Genomic DNA, 18,558 nt, shown 5'->3' with positions numbered 1-18,558 from the left:
GTAAAAGCCAAAGTAAACACAAGGGTGAAAAACATGCTGAAAGCCTCATAGCTGATATCTCTACTATATAAGTGTCACGGTCAGAGGAGAAAGGCCTCATTGTGTAGTTACAGATGTTTCTTTAAACGCTCACATCATCATCTCCTCTCTCCTCTCCCTCTCCCTCGGCCTCAGGTGGACTGACGGTTGTACTCCTGAGGAGGATGCATCCCGTCGTAGTGAAACTCCCTCCACTGCTCGGTGCTCTCTCTGCTCCTCTCGTCTTGTTCTGGAAAGATTATAAGAATTTTCAGTGGATGAATGAGATGGTGGAGTGAATGAAATCATCCCTCTCAGCTACGTCGGATATACCATCATCCTCCTCTTCAGCGAAGCTCTCGAATTTGTTCCTCTTCTCCTCGTGAAACTCTCTCTTCCGCTCATCTGCAGCCAGAATCTGCCTCTGCTCAGCTGCAAGCACAGAGGAGGATGTTGATGATACATTAACTGAGTGTAAAATGATAAACATCTTCGATTCAGTAGTTTTTTGTCATAATAGTCCATGAGGAGGATTTGATGTTGATCAGACACATAAACTTAATAAAAGAGCTGTTGAACAAAGTCACTGACTAAACTATTTTGACAGAGACACCATGAGTTAGCTTCATTGTTCTTGAAACCGTTTCTTTGAATTGTATTTAGTCATTTATATCCTCCTGTTCAGTTAGCTCTCTGAAAAAACTAATTCAAATAAACAAATAAAATCAATTTCTTAAAGAGTTCCATATGAAAACCTTAAATAGGCCAAGAGTGATTCTTCAGCAGCTTACTTCCTGGATGGAAAAGCCATTTTTTTTTATGCCAAACAAACTACCTGAATTGCCATTAATATGGCATTGTTCTGGAAATAAATTAGATCAACTAAAACATAAAAGCACAGTTTCCATTGAACGCTCCTCTACAAGTACAGGCAGACACACTCAACACAATGACTGTTTGACTTCACAAAACTACAACCCACCTCAGAAATGAATCACTGTATCTGAACAAAAGCTGTTTATGAACTTCACAAAGGAGGTATTTGTACAGAATCGGTGATTCACAGGAGCTTCTTGTTACCAAGGCCGACACTCAAAAACACAAAAACCTGAACCCCCAAGTGACGAAAGGAGTCTAATGAGTAACGTCTCTACCTTTTTTTTTTTTCAGATCCAAAAATATTCACAAAAGGTCCATCTTTATATAAAACTCACAAGCACTCTTACGTTTGACAAATCAAGTGGGTATTTTTACAACATTACGGTTTCTTAAGTAGGGATGGGTTTCACTTTGGATCTGCTTCGAAGTTGGTACTAATATAGACACAGAGAAGTGACCTGCATCTGACCTCTGACCTGAGGGATTGGACATACGAAGACGACCGGAGCACATTAAAATACTCATCTGTCATGTTAGTGTCAGTGAAGCTCACACACTGACTGCAGTAACATTAGAAAGAGCCATCAGCTGAGATAAGAGAGGTTTGGGATAGCCACGCTAACCTTTCCAAAGTCAGGTCACAACCTTTGACCTTTTGGCTGGATTCCCAGCACAAGTCAGGGCCTGCAGTCGGAACAGGAACTCAAGTCACCTAGTTTTGTGTTACAGAGTTTAATGTTTTAAACAGTAATTTTAATGTTTTATTGATTCACCGATGACTCACAGATGACAACATCTGATGGCAACAACATCCTATTTTATAACTTTCCACGGCAGCGTTAATCATCTATCTTTTTCTTCACCTGACGCACCAAAGCAGACCTGCTCGTTAAGGCTCACCAACTCTCACAAAAGTTCAAACAGCAGCAATTAGAGTCTGGTGTCTACGTTTTCATGGCAATACTTTGCTTCAAAACTTCCCTGTAACCACCAACTGACACATGCAATACATTTATCAAATATTTTCCTCTGCAAATTTCATCAAATTTCATCCACCTGCCAGCAAATTGTTGTGCTTTTTTGTCATTATGCTGCAGGAGAGGCTCTTCAAAGTGAGCACAGTTTATTTGTCTCACTTTTTTTTTTTTTTTTTTTACTTGTTTTTTCTTTGACCCCTCTCTGCCTGTGTGTCGGCACATTCCACATTCAGCAGTGAGCCAACTGCTCAACCCACTCACTCTCAGTCCATCTCAGTCTTTTCACTGTGTTTAAAGCTTTGTGTTCACTTTATCCCTGCTTTTAACAGCACAAAGTGTCTTGTTGTTGCACACACGGACCTCGCGGCGTGTTACACAACTCCAGCTCAGAGCAGCCGTCTCAGTGTGTGCTCTCACCTTCATGTTGGCAGAACTGCACACAACAGTGCTGTTGAATCACTCGGGAATGTCAAACACTGTACAGTATGTGAATTTTCCCAACACTTTTGAGGAGAATATTCACTGATTTACCTGTGTGGGTATGTTTGTGTGTGTGTGTGTGTGTGTGTGTGTGTGTGTGTGTGTGTGTGTGTGTGTGTGTGTGTGTGTGTGTGTGTGTGTGTGTGTGTGTGTGTGTGTGTGTGCGTGTGTGTGAGAGCTCCATGCTGCCCTGAGGCTCCTTGTGCAGCATCCAGCAGAGGCAGAGCTGCTGTGTAACCAGACAGGTCTGAGGCTGTCTCTGGTCAGGCCACTTTCACAAAACAGTTAACAGCTGCTGGCTGCCACAAAAACATTCAGATGGTCGTTAACATGTTCGCTGACTGTTCATTCAAAGTGCAAAAAAACATACAACCATACATCATCTATCTCAGTGGCAGAAATTGAGAGAGAAATACGTCAGTGTGGTTATACTGAACAATGACAACTGTTTCCATGACAATACAGTGTCTCTTTATTGTCTCTTTATGCTCAGGACAAAAATAGATACTATTTCACGCTGTTATCATGCTTATCTAACTTTGTTTATATGAATAGTGCTTTGTTTTGTCGATGTCGGGCATATTAGCATATTAAACATTTTTCTGTGCAATTTCTTTTAAGAGGCAGTAAATGTCTCATTCACATCAATTCAATCAGATAAAATTAACTTTTCTAGAATAAATATTGTTGATGCTAGTGCAGTAGTCTGCCCTCTCTTGTACTGTTTTAAGAGAATTACACTAATTTCTAGGAAAAATTCCTCAAGTATGTAAACGTTCACTTAATATATCTGAGCTCTTTAGCAGAATTTGTTAAATTTTTAACAAGTTACAATTGCAACGTTTTTACACATTGTGCAGTTTTAAAGGCAGGTGTGAAGGAAATACTCTTGACTGTATGCAAAAGAACCCCACACAGTGTTGATCATCTTTTAAATAGTAATAATTCACTAATAATGAAATGCTGACAATTATTTATAAAGACAGATGGTTTTGTAATGAATTATTTTTGATATTATCACCAATTCAGATGCAATGTAATGACTTCCATCATTGCATTACAGTGAAGAAATTAGTGTGAGTGAACCTCTGCAGCCAAACTGTGCTGTGTAATAAGACGCACATGCCAACAGTTACCACAGACACACAACCACACACACCACCTCGGCGGACCAGACCTCAGTTCAAACTGCCACAAACAAACCCAGTCATTGAACTCACCGTTAATCTCATCCTGAGACTTTGCGCCCCGTCTGCTGCGTCTTCTGAAGAAGTTTGAGGCGTCTGCCTCCTTCATGAAGATCTTGTTCAGCGGACCTGCAGTGTGGAGCAGGTGGAGGTTCAATTTACAACATAAATGGATAAAAAGAGGGGATGAAGAAGAGAAGCAGCTGATGAAGCTCCTCACCTTGTGGATCTTTAGTGCTGCCTGTGCTGCTGGGCACAGCTGCAGAGTCGGCCTCTGGAGACCCTATAGACAAAAAGTAAAGGCTCTAAATCAAAACACATGAATTTTAGGCTCCATGCACACAAAAAATAAATAAAAAAACATTACATGAACTCTTCTGCATCAGACTCACAGGAAAGTGCCAGAAGCACAGTGAGGAGAGACAGGAAGGTTGCATATGTCCAGGACATCTTCAGCTCTGTGTCTGACTTTGTTAAGAGATACGAGTAACGTGGGAGACCAGGATGGAGAGGTGAGTATGTGAGAGGTAGGGAGGGAGCCTGGAGGAATATTGACTGCTTGTCAGAGGAGAGGGAGGGAGAGTCGGTGGAGATCTGATAAGAGGCCAAATCCAATAAACAGCAGGGAGGGTTTCCAAGTAACAGGAGGCTGGTGAGGATTTCATTTTGACTTATTTTGCTCCTTTAACCAATTATTATTCCAAGTTTCATGAACCTGTGAGGGCTTTTTTCTTAAGTCATAGAGGGGGAAACTTATCAGCCTCACTATAGAAATTACACTACAGAATGAATATGCACCACTTGCCAGTAAATACCCACACTTACTAGAGAAATGGATGACGGACAACAAAAACACTTGATGTTTCTAGAAAAAAAAGTCACCTGGATCTGGGTCTGTCTCCTTTGCAGATGCAGCTGAAAGAGGCCTCTCAACAAGGCTGTTCTCTCTGCTTCTTGCTTAAAGTCTCACCGGAAAGTATGCAACCTTCTGTTTGCTTTAGTTTTTTTTTTCTCCCACCTGAAATCTGTCAGTGCCGCAGAAAAGACTGAATGTTTAAATTGTTTTTGTGCGGCAATCCAAGATGGAGGGAAGCGAGAAGAAATTGGAGGGAATGTTTCAGAAAATGTGTTTTAAGTCTTATTCATTTGAGCGAGGAAATCATGTAGGAGGAGGGAAAATCATACTTGTAGTGAATTAGGACATTAAATTCAACAGCATATGAGTTTTGAATTCAGGCAAAAAGTTAGATTGTTTTTTTCCCTGTTTTGTTTGTCTGCTTGTTAGTAAGCAGGTTATTTAGAAAAGAGATTTCAAATGAATTTGGTGGGACACAAAAGTGTTGTTTTTGGAGTGAACTGTCATATAAAATGTTTAAGCAAATTTTATGCAGAATGGCCCATTCAAGAATAAAGTATGTTATAATATTGGGTTATATAGTTTGATGCTGGTAAAGGTAGGGCTAATTTTACTTTATCTTTTTATTTTTTGATCTATATTTTGTATTATTTATGTGAAACTGTTAAGAAACTGAAGTGATGGCTTAGGAGTTTAAAGTTGCAGAAAAAATAAAGTAAAGTAGCATACAAGTACCACAAAATTGGATTTAAGTACAGTTACTTCACACTGCTGATTTTGATGATACTTTTACATGAATAAAGTTTTGAATGCTGGTCTTGTACTTGCAATAGAGTATTCTTATATTATAGTATATGGTGGCGGTATATGGAGGACGAAAAATGACACAAGTATAAATAAATAAATAAATGTATAAATAATTGTATGAATAAATACAGGAATAAATAAATAAATGCTGAAATAAATACAGAAATATTTGAATGCATTAATAAATGCAGAAATAAATAAAAGAATATATAAATAAATAAATGCTGAAATTAATTAATAAAAGTTGATTCCTAAATGGGACATAAATAAATAAATCTATTACTACATTTACGTTCACCTTCATTTATTTATTTCAGTATTTATATAAGCATTTATTTATTACTGTATTTATTTCAGCATTTATTTATTACTGTATTTATTTCAGCATTTAATTATTCTTTTACTTATTTATTTCTGTATTCAAACATTTATTCAAGCATTTATTTATTTATTCCTGTATTTATTTATACAATTATTTATGCATTTATTTACAGTACCAGTCAAAAGTTTGGACACACCTTCTCATTCAATGGTTTTTCTTAATTTTTATTTTTTTCTACATTGTAGATTAATATTGAAGACATCCAAACTATGAAGGAACACATATGGAATTAAGTGGTAAACAAACAAATGCTCAACAAACCAGAATATGTTTTATATTTTACATTCTTCAAAGTAGTTGAATGAGAAGGTGTGTCCAAACTTTTAACTGGTGCTGTATTTATTTATACATATGTCATTTTTCGTCCTCCACAGCCTGTATTGCTACTTTGTTGATGTATACGTATTTGAGTGCAGCATTTCCTCCACTAGGGGCCGCTGTGGAGCCGCTCTGTCTTGTCCACTTGCAGTTCCTCGCACCCACCATTAGGCGTCGCTGTTTCCCCGGCTTGACATGTTGATGACACGGCTGTGCGGTGGCAGGCAGGAGGCGTCAGCAGGCAGAGAGGACACACACACACACACACACTCACCATCGCCTCTCACACTGCCATGGTCGAAAAAACACGACAACAGCGCTTCCTATTTCTCTACTGGGAGTTGAAACTTTAAGAAAAAAACCCAACAAATAGCCATGCTGCTGAAGCTTATAACACCGAGGATATAAGCGACACAGAAAGTAGAACCACCGCACCGAAACCACAAAAAGAAGAAGAAGAAGAAGAAGAAGAAGCTCGGAGGGAAAGACGGCATCCGGCCTGAGAAGAAGCTCCGAGGTCGGGGACTCCGGTCGGGGCAGCGTGCACCGTTTCTGGTGAGAGTCACTCACATATGTCGGTGTAGTTTAATGTTTCTGGAGGTCGACAGGAGACACTTGCAACCCGCACTGCGGTGCCACAACCCGGGCTTAAACAATGTTTACTCCACGGCCCCTCGGTGTGAATGCAGCTGGTCGGTTGTTGTCCCATTCACAGGTGAATGGCCGCATTTCACGCACAAACAAAAACTGAGAGGTTTAGCACGCATCATGTCTGCGGGGGGACGTTTAAAATCAGCTTTTGTTGTTAAATACATTGTATGAGGTTTGGTTGTAAAAATTTTTTTTTTTTTTTTAAAAAAAGGGACTGTCTTTGCTGGCTGCTCTGCTTGTATGGTCTTGCATAGTTGCCACCAAAACATTCACTGACCCACATTTCAGAGGTGGACTTCCTAAATAGTCCATTTTTCTTTTTCTTAAACTATTTGGAAGCATCATGAAAACTGTACCAGCCTCTGATCTCTAACACTACACACACACACACACACACACAGACACACACACAGACACACACACACACACACACACACACACACACACACACACACACACACACACACACACACACACACACACACACACACACACACACACACACACAGTCAGTATTAACAGCTTTAAGCCGTCTCAGCTGTTTGTGGGAAGGTGAGGATCAGCAGACAGGAGCCTGCATGGGAAACAGTTTGAGAAAGACTCCAGGAATCTCAACTCTTCCCCCCTCAAGAGGCAGCTTTCAATGAAATCCTGTTTCTATGTCTTCTTCCTAACATGTGTGGTAGTGAACTCTCTGTGTGTGTGTGTGTGTGTGTGTGTGTGTGTGTGTGTGTGTGTGTGTGTGTGTGTGTGAGAGAGAGAGAGAGATGGCCGTGAAGTTAGCAGGATGTACCAAAAGGAAGACATCATTGTTCTGTATGGGGTAAGGGAGGAGGAGGGATGTTAATGGCAAACTCACAAGGAAGTTCATTTGGTGTGAATACACCCAGGAGCCTATGTGGTTGCATATTTATTACCTAATTTATTGTTCCAATGTTGTCTACGGACTCGGGGCATGTTATGTTCTATGTTACACTGTTTTTATGTGTAAAATAGAAAGTTTAATACTATTTGTGTTTGCTTTTAATTATGGTATGCTCAGAAACTAATATTTTAAGATAACATAAGGGCTGCAGCTAATGATGAATATTATTATTAGTTTGTTTATTGATTAATTGTTGTAAAAAAAAAATGGGAAAGGCCCATCAGAATTCCCTTAAGACCAGTCACTTGGTTTTTTTTCTAATCAATAGTCAAAAATACCAAATATTTTGTTTACCATAACAGAGGACCATGAAAACTTAACAAAGGCTCACATTTGAGAAGTTAGAACCAGTGAACTTTTGGCACTTTTATTTAAAAACATTACTTGCACAATTATCAAAACAGTTTCAGATTATGGTCTGTTGACCGACTAATAGATTTATCAACTAATCGTTTTAGCTAGCTAGTAGCTAGTTGGATAAGATTGTATCATTATGATTTGATTCTTCTGCTCATAGTCAGTTATTGGTGATAATGAATTATCACCCTGCTTACTATTTCTATCTGATAAAAAAGTTTTAGTATCGATACCAAAAATATATTTTAAATAACTTCTTTTTAAGAAGATCAATGTTTTTCTCCTTTTTACTTTCCTTTAGCGCAAAAAACAACAACTTCTGAAATGTTAAATGTTTTCTATAGCTGCTGAACAAGATCTTTGCTTAAATAAATATAGTCTAAAATATGATTTAAACCAGAAACCCACCTGATCAAAAATAAAAAAGCATTCAGTGTAAGATTTTGACGTTTCTTTCCTCCAAACTTTATTTATTGGTTTTCCAGAATAATAACATGTAACAGTAGTGTACCGAGTTTGCACAATTATTCCACCAAGAAAGAAACAAAGCACATATAGAGGAAAGTAAACAAACAAAAAAGACATAGTATATACATATGTATATGATAAAATATAGCTTTTAAAGCTTTTGATACTGTAATATGAAAACATCGTACAACAAAAGGTGCTGAGGTTCAATACCTGTCACTTCTTGAGGGCGGCTGTGGCTCAGTGGGGAGCAGGGTCGTCCCCCAATCAGAGGATCGGCGGTTCGATCCCTGGCAGTCCATGTCGATGTGTCCTTGGGCAAGACACTTAACCCCAAATTGCTCCCGCAGGCTGTTCCTGCGGTGTATGTATGTGTATGAATGTTAGTTAGGGTCCTGATGGTCAGGTGGCACCTTGCATGGTAGCTCCTGTCATCAGTGTATGAATGGGTGTGATTGGGTGAATGATTAGTAATGTAAAAGCGCTTTGAGTGGTCGGAAGACTAGAAAAGCGCTATACAAGTACAGTCCATTTACCATTTACCATTCTTACAGGTTATATTTTTTTGCTGAATGAAAGCGCTGTCAAAGCACTTTCTCTCATTTCCTGTGAGCAGCTTTCAGTTTGACAGCCACAAGCTGCTGAGCTTCCTTTAAACATGTGCATCATTCAGGAGCTTCAGGAGGTGTGTCCATTTTTTGGGGCTTAAAATACCTCGTGTTGAGCCTGGTACCTGCGGGACAACAGGGAGCTGTTGGGGGGGGGCGGTGCGCCCATGTGTGTTGGTTTGACGTGGGGTCGTTCCCTTGGTGAAGGCCTTAGGGATGGTGATGGCAGGGTAACCTGACCTGCTGTGAAACAGCTGTAGCCTCACAGGGCTGATCCCCGAGTCCCAGTGCAGATCAGATGAAGGTCCAGTATGCGTATGGGGTGTGTGTGTGTGAGGGCATACACATTAATAGATGTGTTTTTGCCACAGATTCATTCTCTATTTTTTTAACATCTTGTTATACGCAGATGGAGTTCAAACAAAACCTCATAGACTTTTTGTGCGATTTTTTTTTTTTTTATTTGTTTGCTCGTGGTTTCGCTTATTCAAATGTGAGTTCTGAGGGTGTTAAAGCTGCAGGCCAAGACAACTGGGTGAAGGTTAATGTGTCACCGCTCTCTTGGGAGCAGCTGCTATGTCACAGGCACCACTCCTGTCTATAGATAGCCATGAATACAAACTCTTCCTCTTTTCTTTGCTGCATTCAAATAAGAACTCTGGCCCCGACATGCAGATCAGACCCCTCACATGCAGTCGCCTCCCCCCTCAAGACAAATGCTGTGCCTTGCTAGTTTGGCTGCCCTCCACACCCGGATTCTCTATCTCAGTCTGAATCTCGGAGTGTCTGGTGGTAGGAAAGACCCCGCTGCAGCCAACGAGCCAGCTGGCTGAGAACCTGTTTGATCGAGTTATAGTGCAATACCTCACGCCACATATCTGGGTCGTCATCTGAAGTATTAATGTCTGAAACAGGTGAGGGACAAATATTGCCTTTTTTCCTGTCACTCTTGGCAGGATTTGCAGGAGCTATGTGAACACTTGTCTGGTCTTTATTTGGACGCAGACACACACACAAACACACACACACACACACACACACACACACACACACACACACACACACACACACACACACACACACACACACACACACACACACACCTTCATCCAAACCAACGTTATAGCAGCCAGCATAGCTTCACATATTTGAGATGTGCTGAGTTGTTCATAGTTAAGTTCTCACCGGTTTAATATTAGACCAAGTTAAATCCATGTGTTTGTTCTTTTAATTAGCAGATTTTTTAAAACCCCAGGCCCACTCTACCTTGGATCATTTGTTTTTTCTAATCGGGGATTAAGAAAGTAGACCAACGTTCAGCTAAAAACAAGTTTCTTCTTAGTAACATTATCAATCTTCCATTTATTTCAAAGCTCACCACTGAGTTTCTCACCACTCACAAGCGGAAAAGAAAAAGGAGCACGATCAAAAGAAGTTTTAGCACAATAGTTTGTTTTTATTCCAAAGCAGATAAGCCATAAAAGATTAGACGACAAAGAATTGCTCAACAACGGTTTTGATAAATCATTCTTCAAGCTAAAATCCCTCACAATTGCCGGTTTAAAGCACTAAAATGTGACTATTTGCTCTGTTTCATATCCTTGTAAAATAAATCTCTTTTTATACATACATGTCTCAAGGTAAACCTGTTTAGAGCTCAATGAATCAATTAGTTGATAGATGTAACAACAACAGTCTTGGTGTAGTTTTTCAACCAAACAAATTTTGAAGACGTTTTATGAAGACGCACAGACAGAAAGAAAGTCAGTAACAAACAAGCCTAACTTTCTGCAGGGTTTTCCTAAAGTGCTACAGCACATAACTGTGCCTGGTATGCAGGCTGTCTGAAATGACTACAAAGGCTGCTGAGAGCTGTTTGTGTTTGCAGTTTGATACTGAAACTGATATTCTGATAACCTCATACTGCCGTCTGCCCTTAGTTAGATAGCAGCTTGGCCCATTGTTGCCTTTTAACAGCCATGAAAGGCTATGAAGACCTGCTGCTGCATCGATGAGTGCAGACGAGCGGGGAGGGGAGGCTAATTGTCGCTCTCTCTGATGCTAATGCTCCGCTCACAAACGGACGCCAGGTGACTTAACTCGGGGCTCAGATCAGTTGAGTCCGCGCCCGGGCGATTATCTCCGTAATGAGTCAGACAGGAGTCGATGATAATCATGCCGCCTTTTGTCTAGAATGAATGAAGGCCACCAATATATTTAAATACATATTATTAGTGAGAAATTAACATCTTAAATCTTTTAGCCGGAAGACGTTTTAGGATCCAGTCTGAAAAAGAGTTATTATTTTACCTTCATTTTTTTTATTCACAAAGGATTCCAACCACAAAGCTTGTGATGGATGTTTTTCTAAGAATTAGACTGGACAGAAAGGAAAATAAACGTTTTACATTGGAGTGACATACAATTCTGCAGCCTGCCAGATGCTATAAATCCCAATCTGTTGATCTCAGCTGGGTCCACAAGGCTTATCTGTCACAATTCATGCCGTCCTTTCATCCCATTCATAAACTGTGTTATCATGTGAAGTGTTAGTGGTGCTTTAGATGAATTGTTTTCATATGAATGATGTTTTTAATATCAAAGTCGTAGGTATTCATGAAATATTTATGAATGGAAATTTATAAAATGTTGTTTTGTGAAATGTCTAGCTCTTTTTCTTAATACTTGTATATTCAAGGTTAATCACAATAGCATCCCACAATTTATGAATATGTGAGCCAACATTAGTCAAGCAAATTGAAAAGTAATATTTGACCTGTTATTCTGTGAGACTATAAAACTACTTTATGGCTCAAAAAAAACTATTTAATTGCAGCTAAAAACTTGCATTGAACGTGATCATTGACTGTCTGACTGTAGTGGGCCACAGAAAAAGGCTTAGAGAGGTGCAGACCTGTCACTCAAGCCACCGTAACCATAGCAGCAGTGTTAATCAGCTAGTGTTGAATCTTGTCCATGAGATCTGTGCCTGTGTGCGTCACTGGTCTGGCCTGGCCGCCTCTTTCGGCCACTAGCTCAGGCTTCTGTTGAATTTCCCACACACACACACACACACACACACACACACACACACACACTGACACACACACTGACACACACTAGTACAGACCTGTCTGTCGGCACCAATTAGCCCTGCGGACACAGGTGACACGCGTGACAAGTGTGAAAGCAGGGTGCGGAAAGAGTGTGTATGTTATCGAGGATGAAAAAGAGCGAAGAAAACTTGATGAGACTTTTTTTCAAACATCTTACTGTAAAATCCTCACCTGCTGCAGTGCGTGGGGGTGGGTGGGACACACACACACACACACACACACACACACACACACACACACACACACACACACACACACACACACACACACACACACACACACACGCCTTCCTGGTTGTCATGCTCGGCACCACGCAGCACACAACAACCTCCCGCGTCTCCTGAAAAAAAGCCCTACTCTTTTTACTGTGCACAATGCAGCCTTTATATTTAAGCCCCTATAATGGAAGCCAACTCCTTCACTCATGTCCTCATTGTCTTGGCCGGGATGAGAAAAGGCTGCTCTTTAGAAAATGCAAAGGCTGAGCTCACCCGTGAATCATGCCAACAGTCACGCTTGTTCTCTGTCGTCTTCCGTGTGCGAGGCAGCCAGAAGAGGAGAGGCAGACATTTTTCTAGGACCCTAGGACCCCCACCCCCACTCGTTATCCTGAGGGCAGTGACGTTAGGTGGTTTACTGAACCCCATAAGGGTCACAGAGAGGTTGCGACCTTTCCTTTCCTGTTTTTTGTGGGTGGCCCAGACAGAAGGCACCCTGTGGCAGTGACGGTGGCTGAGATGTGATTGGTTCATGTAGCAGAAGTGGGACAATTGCACAGAGTTCTGCGGTGATCTAGGCCTGTGGGAGAGCTCCAGTCTGGCATTACAGGGCTGCCGTGGGGGGGGGGGCTCATCGCAGCGGGAACTCTTTCCCCTTTTAGTAGCCCTCTGCTCATAATCGCTGTCTGCTCCGCTCCTGCAGTGGAGAGAAAAAAGGACAGAATCCATATGAAGCACACGTTTACCGTCACAACTGCAGCATCCATAATGCTTCAACACTCCTCCCCTCTCCTGTTTGCCTGCAACCCCCCCACCCGGCTTCCTCTTGCGGACTGTACTGCCAGGAAAACAGAGCAGGAGATGTCAGTTTGTCCGTGAGGAGAGTGTTGTGTAATGTTGGTGGATTGATGGCTGGTTTAGGGAATGAAAATGCCGACGTAGTCAGGTGGGGGGGGTTTGCTATAGGGTGTAAGATGAAGAGAGACGGAAAATCAGCATGCATGCAGTCTCCTGTCGTGCTTTGCATTTTCAACATGGAAAAAGCAGTAGGGTTGCTATGGTAACAAATCCAGAATCACAGACCTCGTTTCCCCCCCCAACCGCTCCCCCATTCCTCCGTTCTACCCCACATATCCTCCTCCTCCTCCTCCTCCTCCTCCTCCTCCTGCTCCCTGGCCACCTCCCAGCAGATCTGGAGCTCAGACCTCAGACCGGCCTACTTAGGGGAGCAGGGATAAGGCTCGGAGCAGGGATCATGTCCAAAGCTCCACACTCGATCCCACAGCGGGAACGTGGGCCAGCGGATTCGGGTGCACAGTAGACGGTCTCTCTCTCTCTCTCTCTCTCTCTCTCTCTCTCTCCCCCCACTTCTTTTTGCGTCCTCTCTACTGCGGCCGTTTACTTTTCCATTGAACACTCCGAAAGTGATTTCTATCCATAAAGTCTGCAGGATAGTAGGTCAAATCCTGGTTCTTTATGAGATGTTAGTTTGATCCCTCTTATGCATTCATAAATTCAGAGGGGATTCTGCTTATCACCATGGAAACTGAAGACCGATTTACTGCAAAAAAACAAAACGGGGAATGGCCTGTCAATTTATCCCAATTTTTGTGCCAGATAATACTTGAGCTTATCCCAATGATTGTAAACACAACACACTGATTTTGATTTCCCAGGATAATATCAGGGCTACAACTAATGATCAGCTAAAAGTTGAGTTTATTAGTTTAGAAAAAGTCCACAAAATAGAGTGAAATATCTATATCAAGTTCCTAGAGCCTATGGTGACTTCTTCAAATGTCTAATTTGTCAACCCAAAACTCCAAAACCAAAGGATAATGCAATTTACAATGATATAAAACAGAGAAAAGCAACAAATCATCTTTTAATAAGCTGGAACAAGCAAATATTGGCATTTTTGATATATGTATAAGAGACTGAAACGATGAATGGATTTACAAAATTATTGCAAATTCAGACCTCTCACCCCTTTCCATCGCACGTGGGTTCGATGCCCGAGGTGACTTATTGTGCTTTTTTTTTTTTTTTCCTCTGTTTGTTGGCACATTACAGTCGATCCTAAAACATAGCTTATAGCTCCAACTTCTGACAAAACTGCGCTGTAGCTGAGTTTATTCGCTCTAAACCAGTTGAATGAAATGCGCCTAAAATTCTTCTCAGAAGAATATCAAAAACAATTCTGACATTTAAAAAGTTTGCTTAAAATACGCTTCACAATTGAATGGAAACACCGCCATTGACTAATTGACATGTGGTGGGAATAAAGACAGGAAAAACAGTCACTGCAAACTGTGAACTCTGATCAAGTTCTCTCTTTGAGGCCACCCTTCAACAGTGGTTAATAGGCTTGGTTTCCCACCGATATAATGAATGCACATATTCTTTGTAGCGCACATGTTGCAGGCTGAGCTTCATGCTGCAGCAGGAGAGTGGCTAACACATGGAGCTGTCAGGGAGACGACAGACTGGAGCTGATGTGTCGTGAGGCGGACTGATGTGAAGCTGTTATGACAGCCTAGTTGACATTCTGCCTCATCTCAGATCCTGGAATAATTAGATTGATTGTTGCTTGACAGAGAGCACAGAAGGGCAGTGTGTATAAATGTGGGCAATGCAAGATGATTATGTAAAATAATTATTCTGACCAGTCTGAATTGGAAAACGAGGATGTATGTGTGGCCACGTAGATTTGTTCTATATGCCAAAGATAAGCTTTGATGTTTTGACAAAGATTGCTGGCCAGAATAGGACCTTAACCCTGGATGCATATTTTATATACGTTTTCAACTAGGCTACCTCACTGCTATCAGAAGCTGTGAATATATTAAGTGTCCTTGTTTAGTTTAGATATTTTGTCTTTGCACTGTCCCAGTTTGCTTTGGCCTTAATCCCAGTTCAGATAGACGGTTGCTGCTGTCCGCTGTGTGGAGGGAATGGGGTCAGGCTCTCTTAAGTCTCTGTGTACAAACTTTTTAACCGGCCGCTAACTTCCAGTTTGTCGGGTGAAAAAAAGGCAATGAGCTGCGGAAACATCTGTATCTATTTCCTTCACTCCTTTGCCGCCACTGTCGCCATGGTTTTTGGACTTTCAAATCAAATCTGATTTGCCAGTTTGGGCTGATGCTTCTCACAATCTCCACTGCAAAAAGTTAATCATTTAAGTTGTTTATCAAGTACAAGTGCCCGACATTCTTTGTTTCATATTGTTGTAAAGAAAAGAAGAAGATAACCAACAGATGAACTCAAATTGAAAAGAGTTGCCTTTGTTTATGCAATGTTGTCGCCTTTCATTCTCTTGTTCTGTGTTCTTCTGCATTCAATGAAATTGACAAAATGAATTTCCAACCATGGCTTCTTAAAGGATTGGTTCACAGTTGTTCAAGTCTGTCTTAAAACAACATTATATAATATGTATTCATATTATATAACTGTTGTTCTAAGAAGAGATCCCACTGCCATTCCAATAGAAGTGATGGCAAAAAAAAGGTCCTTGTTCAGTCGTTCTGTGAAGAAATTTGTTCTAAAATGCTTCTGTAGAGAAAGCGAGGCTTCAACAGTCTGAGTTACACAAATCAAATGTGTCAAATTTGTCAAAAATAATTGGCTTTTTAGTTCAAAATTTGCAGCAGTGACAAATCCCCTCTTGATTTGTCACGCCTAAAGCCTCACATTTCCTTTTGCAGAACTTTGAATGTATTTTCACAGAATGATGATTGAGGACTTCGTCTTCCTGGCTTACATTGAAATCTCTTTGTGGTCGGTTTCAACAGGAAGAAAATGACAGCTAGCGAAAACTTATAGCCATGTGATCACCGTTTCAAGAAAAGAGCCGAACCCTTAACTGATGATTCAAAGCATCAACATTTAGATGGCAGCCTACGTTTCTGCCGTACCCTGATCCTCTATCATGTTCTCATTATTTGGCTCTGTCCATGTGAGTAACATCTCTGAACAGAAATCAGGTTATGAGTGATTTTTGGAAGACACAAGGCTCTCTGTAGGGAGTAGCTGACAGGCGGCGAGCCCTGAGGGGCATTTACTACTACTCATATGTTTTCATGTCTGGGTTTACTCATCACCGTCACAGACAGACAGACACTTGTCCGTATCTGCAGCAGTGGTGGAGTCATGATCTCTACATTTAGGTCACAGGGCGAGGCTGCTCGTAATCTGCTCCTGCAACACATTCCTAAATATCTGGATGTCTTGATTTTATCTCTTCCCCCCCCATCTCCTCACAGATTCTCTCACTGATTACCTCACACACTCACACATTCACACACACATATACTGTCTCTAGCTCTCACAGTCAGTTACTCTCATGTACACAGTAAATGCAGCTGGAATGTGTGATGTGGACTCGATGCGGCCCGGGCTAGTCCTGCTCCATTCAGTAGCAAATCCCCCTGGTTTAGGATTTGCTTTTACAGTCCGGTAAGCCTGGGGACCGCGCTCTAAACTCACCCGGAAGAATCTCTCAGCGACTTGTCATGTTTTCCCAGGAAGAGGAATGTAAAGTAATGTGCCTGAATGAGCTGAGTCATAATTAACGTCAGAGTGCTGATCTGTCCGTGCCGTTGTTCGCCCAGTCAGATACCTAGTGATCCAACAACGTCTTTGATTTCAGTTTGACTCTTGATGTGGGATTGTGAAATATGGCCGCAGGCGGATGAGTCGTATTCTTTTGAATGAAAGGCCGTTTACATTACAGATGGTGTCAGTGAAATGTCAAGGCCTGGGAGAACAATACAGCTTACAGATAGGGGATGAAAGAAAAGTCTTGGTTACATTGGTTACAACCGCTGCTCAAATACGTTTTTGTTTTATTTGTCATCCTCAGGCCTCCCCTTCCCGAGAGCTCCATGGAGAAGATGAAGCGCTTCAAGCGGCGTCTCTCTCAGACGTTGCGAGGCAGCCACACCATCGACGAGTCGCTGTCTGAGCTAGCAGAGCAGATGACCATCGAGGAGAACGGCCTGAAGGACAGCGGTGAGGTTTAGGAGCAGCATTGAGCACACTATACTTTAGACTTTATATGGTATTGAGTTGCAGAGCGGGAGGATTTGCTGTATTCAGATTATTTTTTTATACCTCCCAGTTGAATGATTGATTTGAATGATTTCTGAATGCTCTATAACATTACGGTGCAGGGATATCATGGATAATGTAGCAGTTGAAGGGTTGTGTATGCTATGACCATTACTTTTCTTCTGTTATTTCTATCAATTTGGAAAATGGCTCTAATATTAATACAACAACCATGAGCCAACTCTTTATTGTTGCAAGTTTAAGCAAGGCTCTGCACCATTAGCTCTTTTCAGACATGGTATCTGAGATATTGCTGTATTTTTTTATTTTGTCCATTTAGATTTTTTTTAAAGTCTGACCTGCTGATTCCGATTTTTGCAGATGCTGACTTTCTTTCTCTCTTGACAGCATGCACAAACATTTAAGTAACATTTTCTCCAAAACTCCTATCGCTTAAACACATCTCAAAATAAAAGTACAGACCCAAAAGATTCCGACTGGAAATTGATTGCAGTATATTGCACTTTTGTGAGCTTTATGTCTTCTTCAATCTGAAGGCTGAAGAGCTTCCACACCAATTTGTGCGTGTGGCGTTACCGTGTGCCGCAGCTACTACATTTTGTTATGTAAAGACCATTTTTTTTGTTTTGGATTATTATGGCTCTCAGTTACATAACGGAGAGCGTTGGTGCTGCTGGAGAACAGTGATGATTGTTGCGGTTACATCAGTAAAGTGTTTTAAAACATTCTGTAGTCTAGCCATTAGCAATCAAGATCACCGTCGTTGGCTCAGAGGTTTATTCAGACACCAGAATGACTTGTTAAATTTCCAGCACGTGTATGTTATTAAGTGCATGTCTTGAATGGGATTTAGTTGCTCTAATTCCAATTATTATCTAACACTTATCAGAATCTAAAAGCCGACTGAGTTAAACTTCTGAATATGTTATCAGGTTTCTGCAAAGTCTAATCTACGCAACAGTTGCAGTTAGTTATACTCCCACCGAATTTTTAGCTCGTTGATTAAATACTTCTTACTGAAATGTAACTGAAACTTTTGTCCTTAAAGGGATAGTTTTTTTTAGATGTGTTGTATCTAACTACCTGCAGTAGATATAGGGAACTGAAGCTGTTATCTATTCTCTCTGATTAAAAACAGTCATTTTACGCCGGAGAACACAAGAGTTGCTTGTCTGCCTCTATTTGTGGTTTGTTTGTGTTGTGTGACTTTGTTGAATCTGACCTCACCCTTCAAAACAACA

At 41.1% G+C, this 18,558-nt stretch overlaps 2 protein-coding genes across 3 annotated transcripts in view; one reads left to right on the top strand and one right to left on the bottom strand.

The window, feature by feature from the left end:
• Positions 1-170: 170 nt before the first annotated feature.
• On the bottom strand, positions 171-3,991 carry ucmab (upper zone of growth plate and cartilage matrix associated b). Its single transcript, XM_054619593.1, has 5 exons — positions 3,934-3,991; positions 3,762-3,824; positions 3,575-3,670; positions 352-450; positions 171-268 (listed from the first exon to the last, which is right to left on the bottom strand). Exons 1-5 carry the CDS (start codon positions 3,989-3,991, stop codon positions 171-173), a joined length of 414 nt encoding a protein of 137 aa, XP_054475568.1.
• A 2,126-nt stretch (positions 3,992-6,117) lies between these two features.
• LOC129107859 (cyclin-dependent kinase 17-like) overlaps positions 6,118-18,558 on the top strand; it is a 30,263-nt gene continuing 17,822 nt past the window's right edge. For both annotated transcript variants that reach the window (XM_054619450.1, XM_054619449.1), the window contains exons 1-2: positions 6,118-6,459; positions 17,109-17,257. In XM_054619450.1, the coding sequence (XP_054475425.1) occupies positions 17,131-17,257 (127 nt within the window). In that variant the 5' untranslated portion in view covers positions 6,118-6,459; positions 17,109-17,130. The remainder of the gene's footprint in view (positions 6,460-17,108; positions 17,258-18,558) is intronic.

The sequence above is a fragment of the Anoplopoma fimbria genome, chromosome 19, assembly GCF_027596085.1.
Source record: "Anoplopoma fimbria isolate UVic2021 breed Golden Eagle Sablefish chromosome 19, Afim_UVic_2022, whole genome shotgun sequence".
In the NCBI taxonomy this organism is placed as follows: domain Eukaryota; kingdom Metazoa; phylum Chordata; class Actinopteri; order Perciformes; family Anoplopomatidae; genus Anoplopoma; species Anoplopoma fimbria.
The sequence above is the reverse complement of the archived record's forward strand: the minus strand, read 5'-3'. Positions and strand labels throughout refer to the sequence as shown.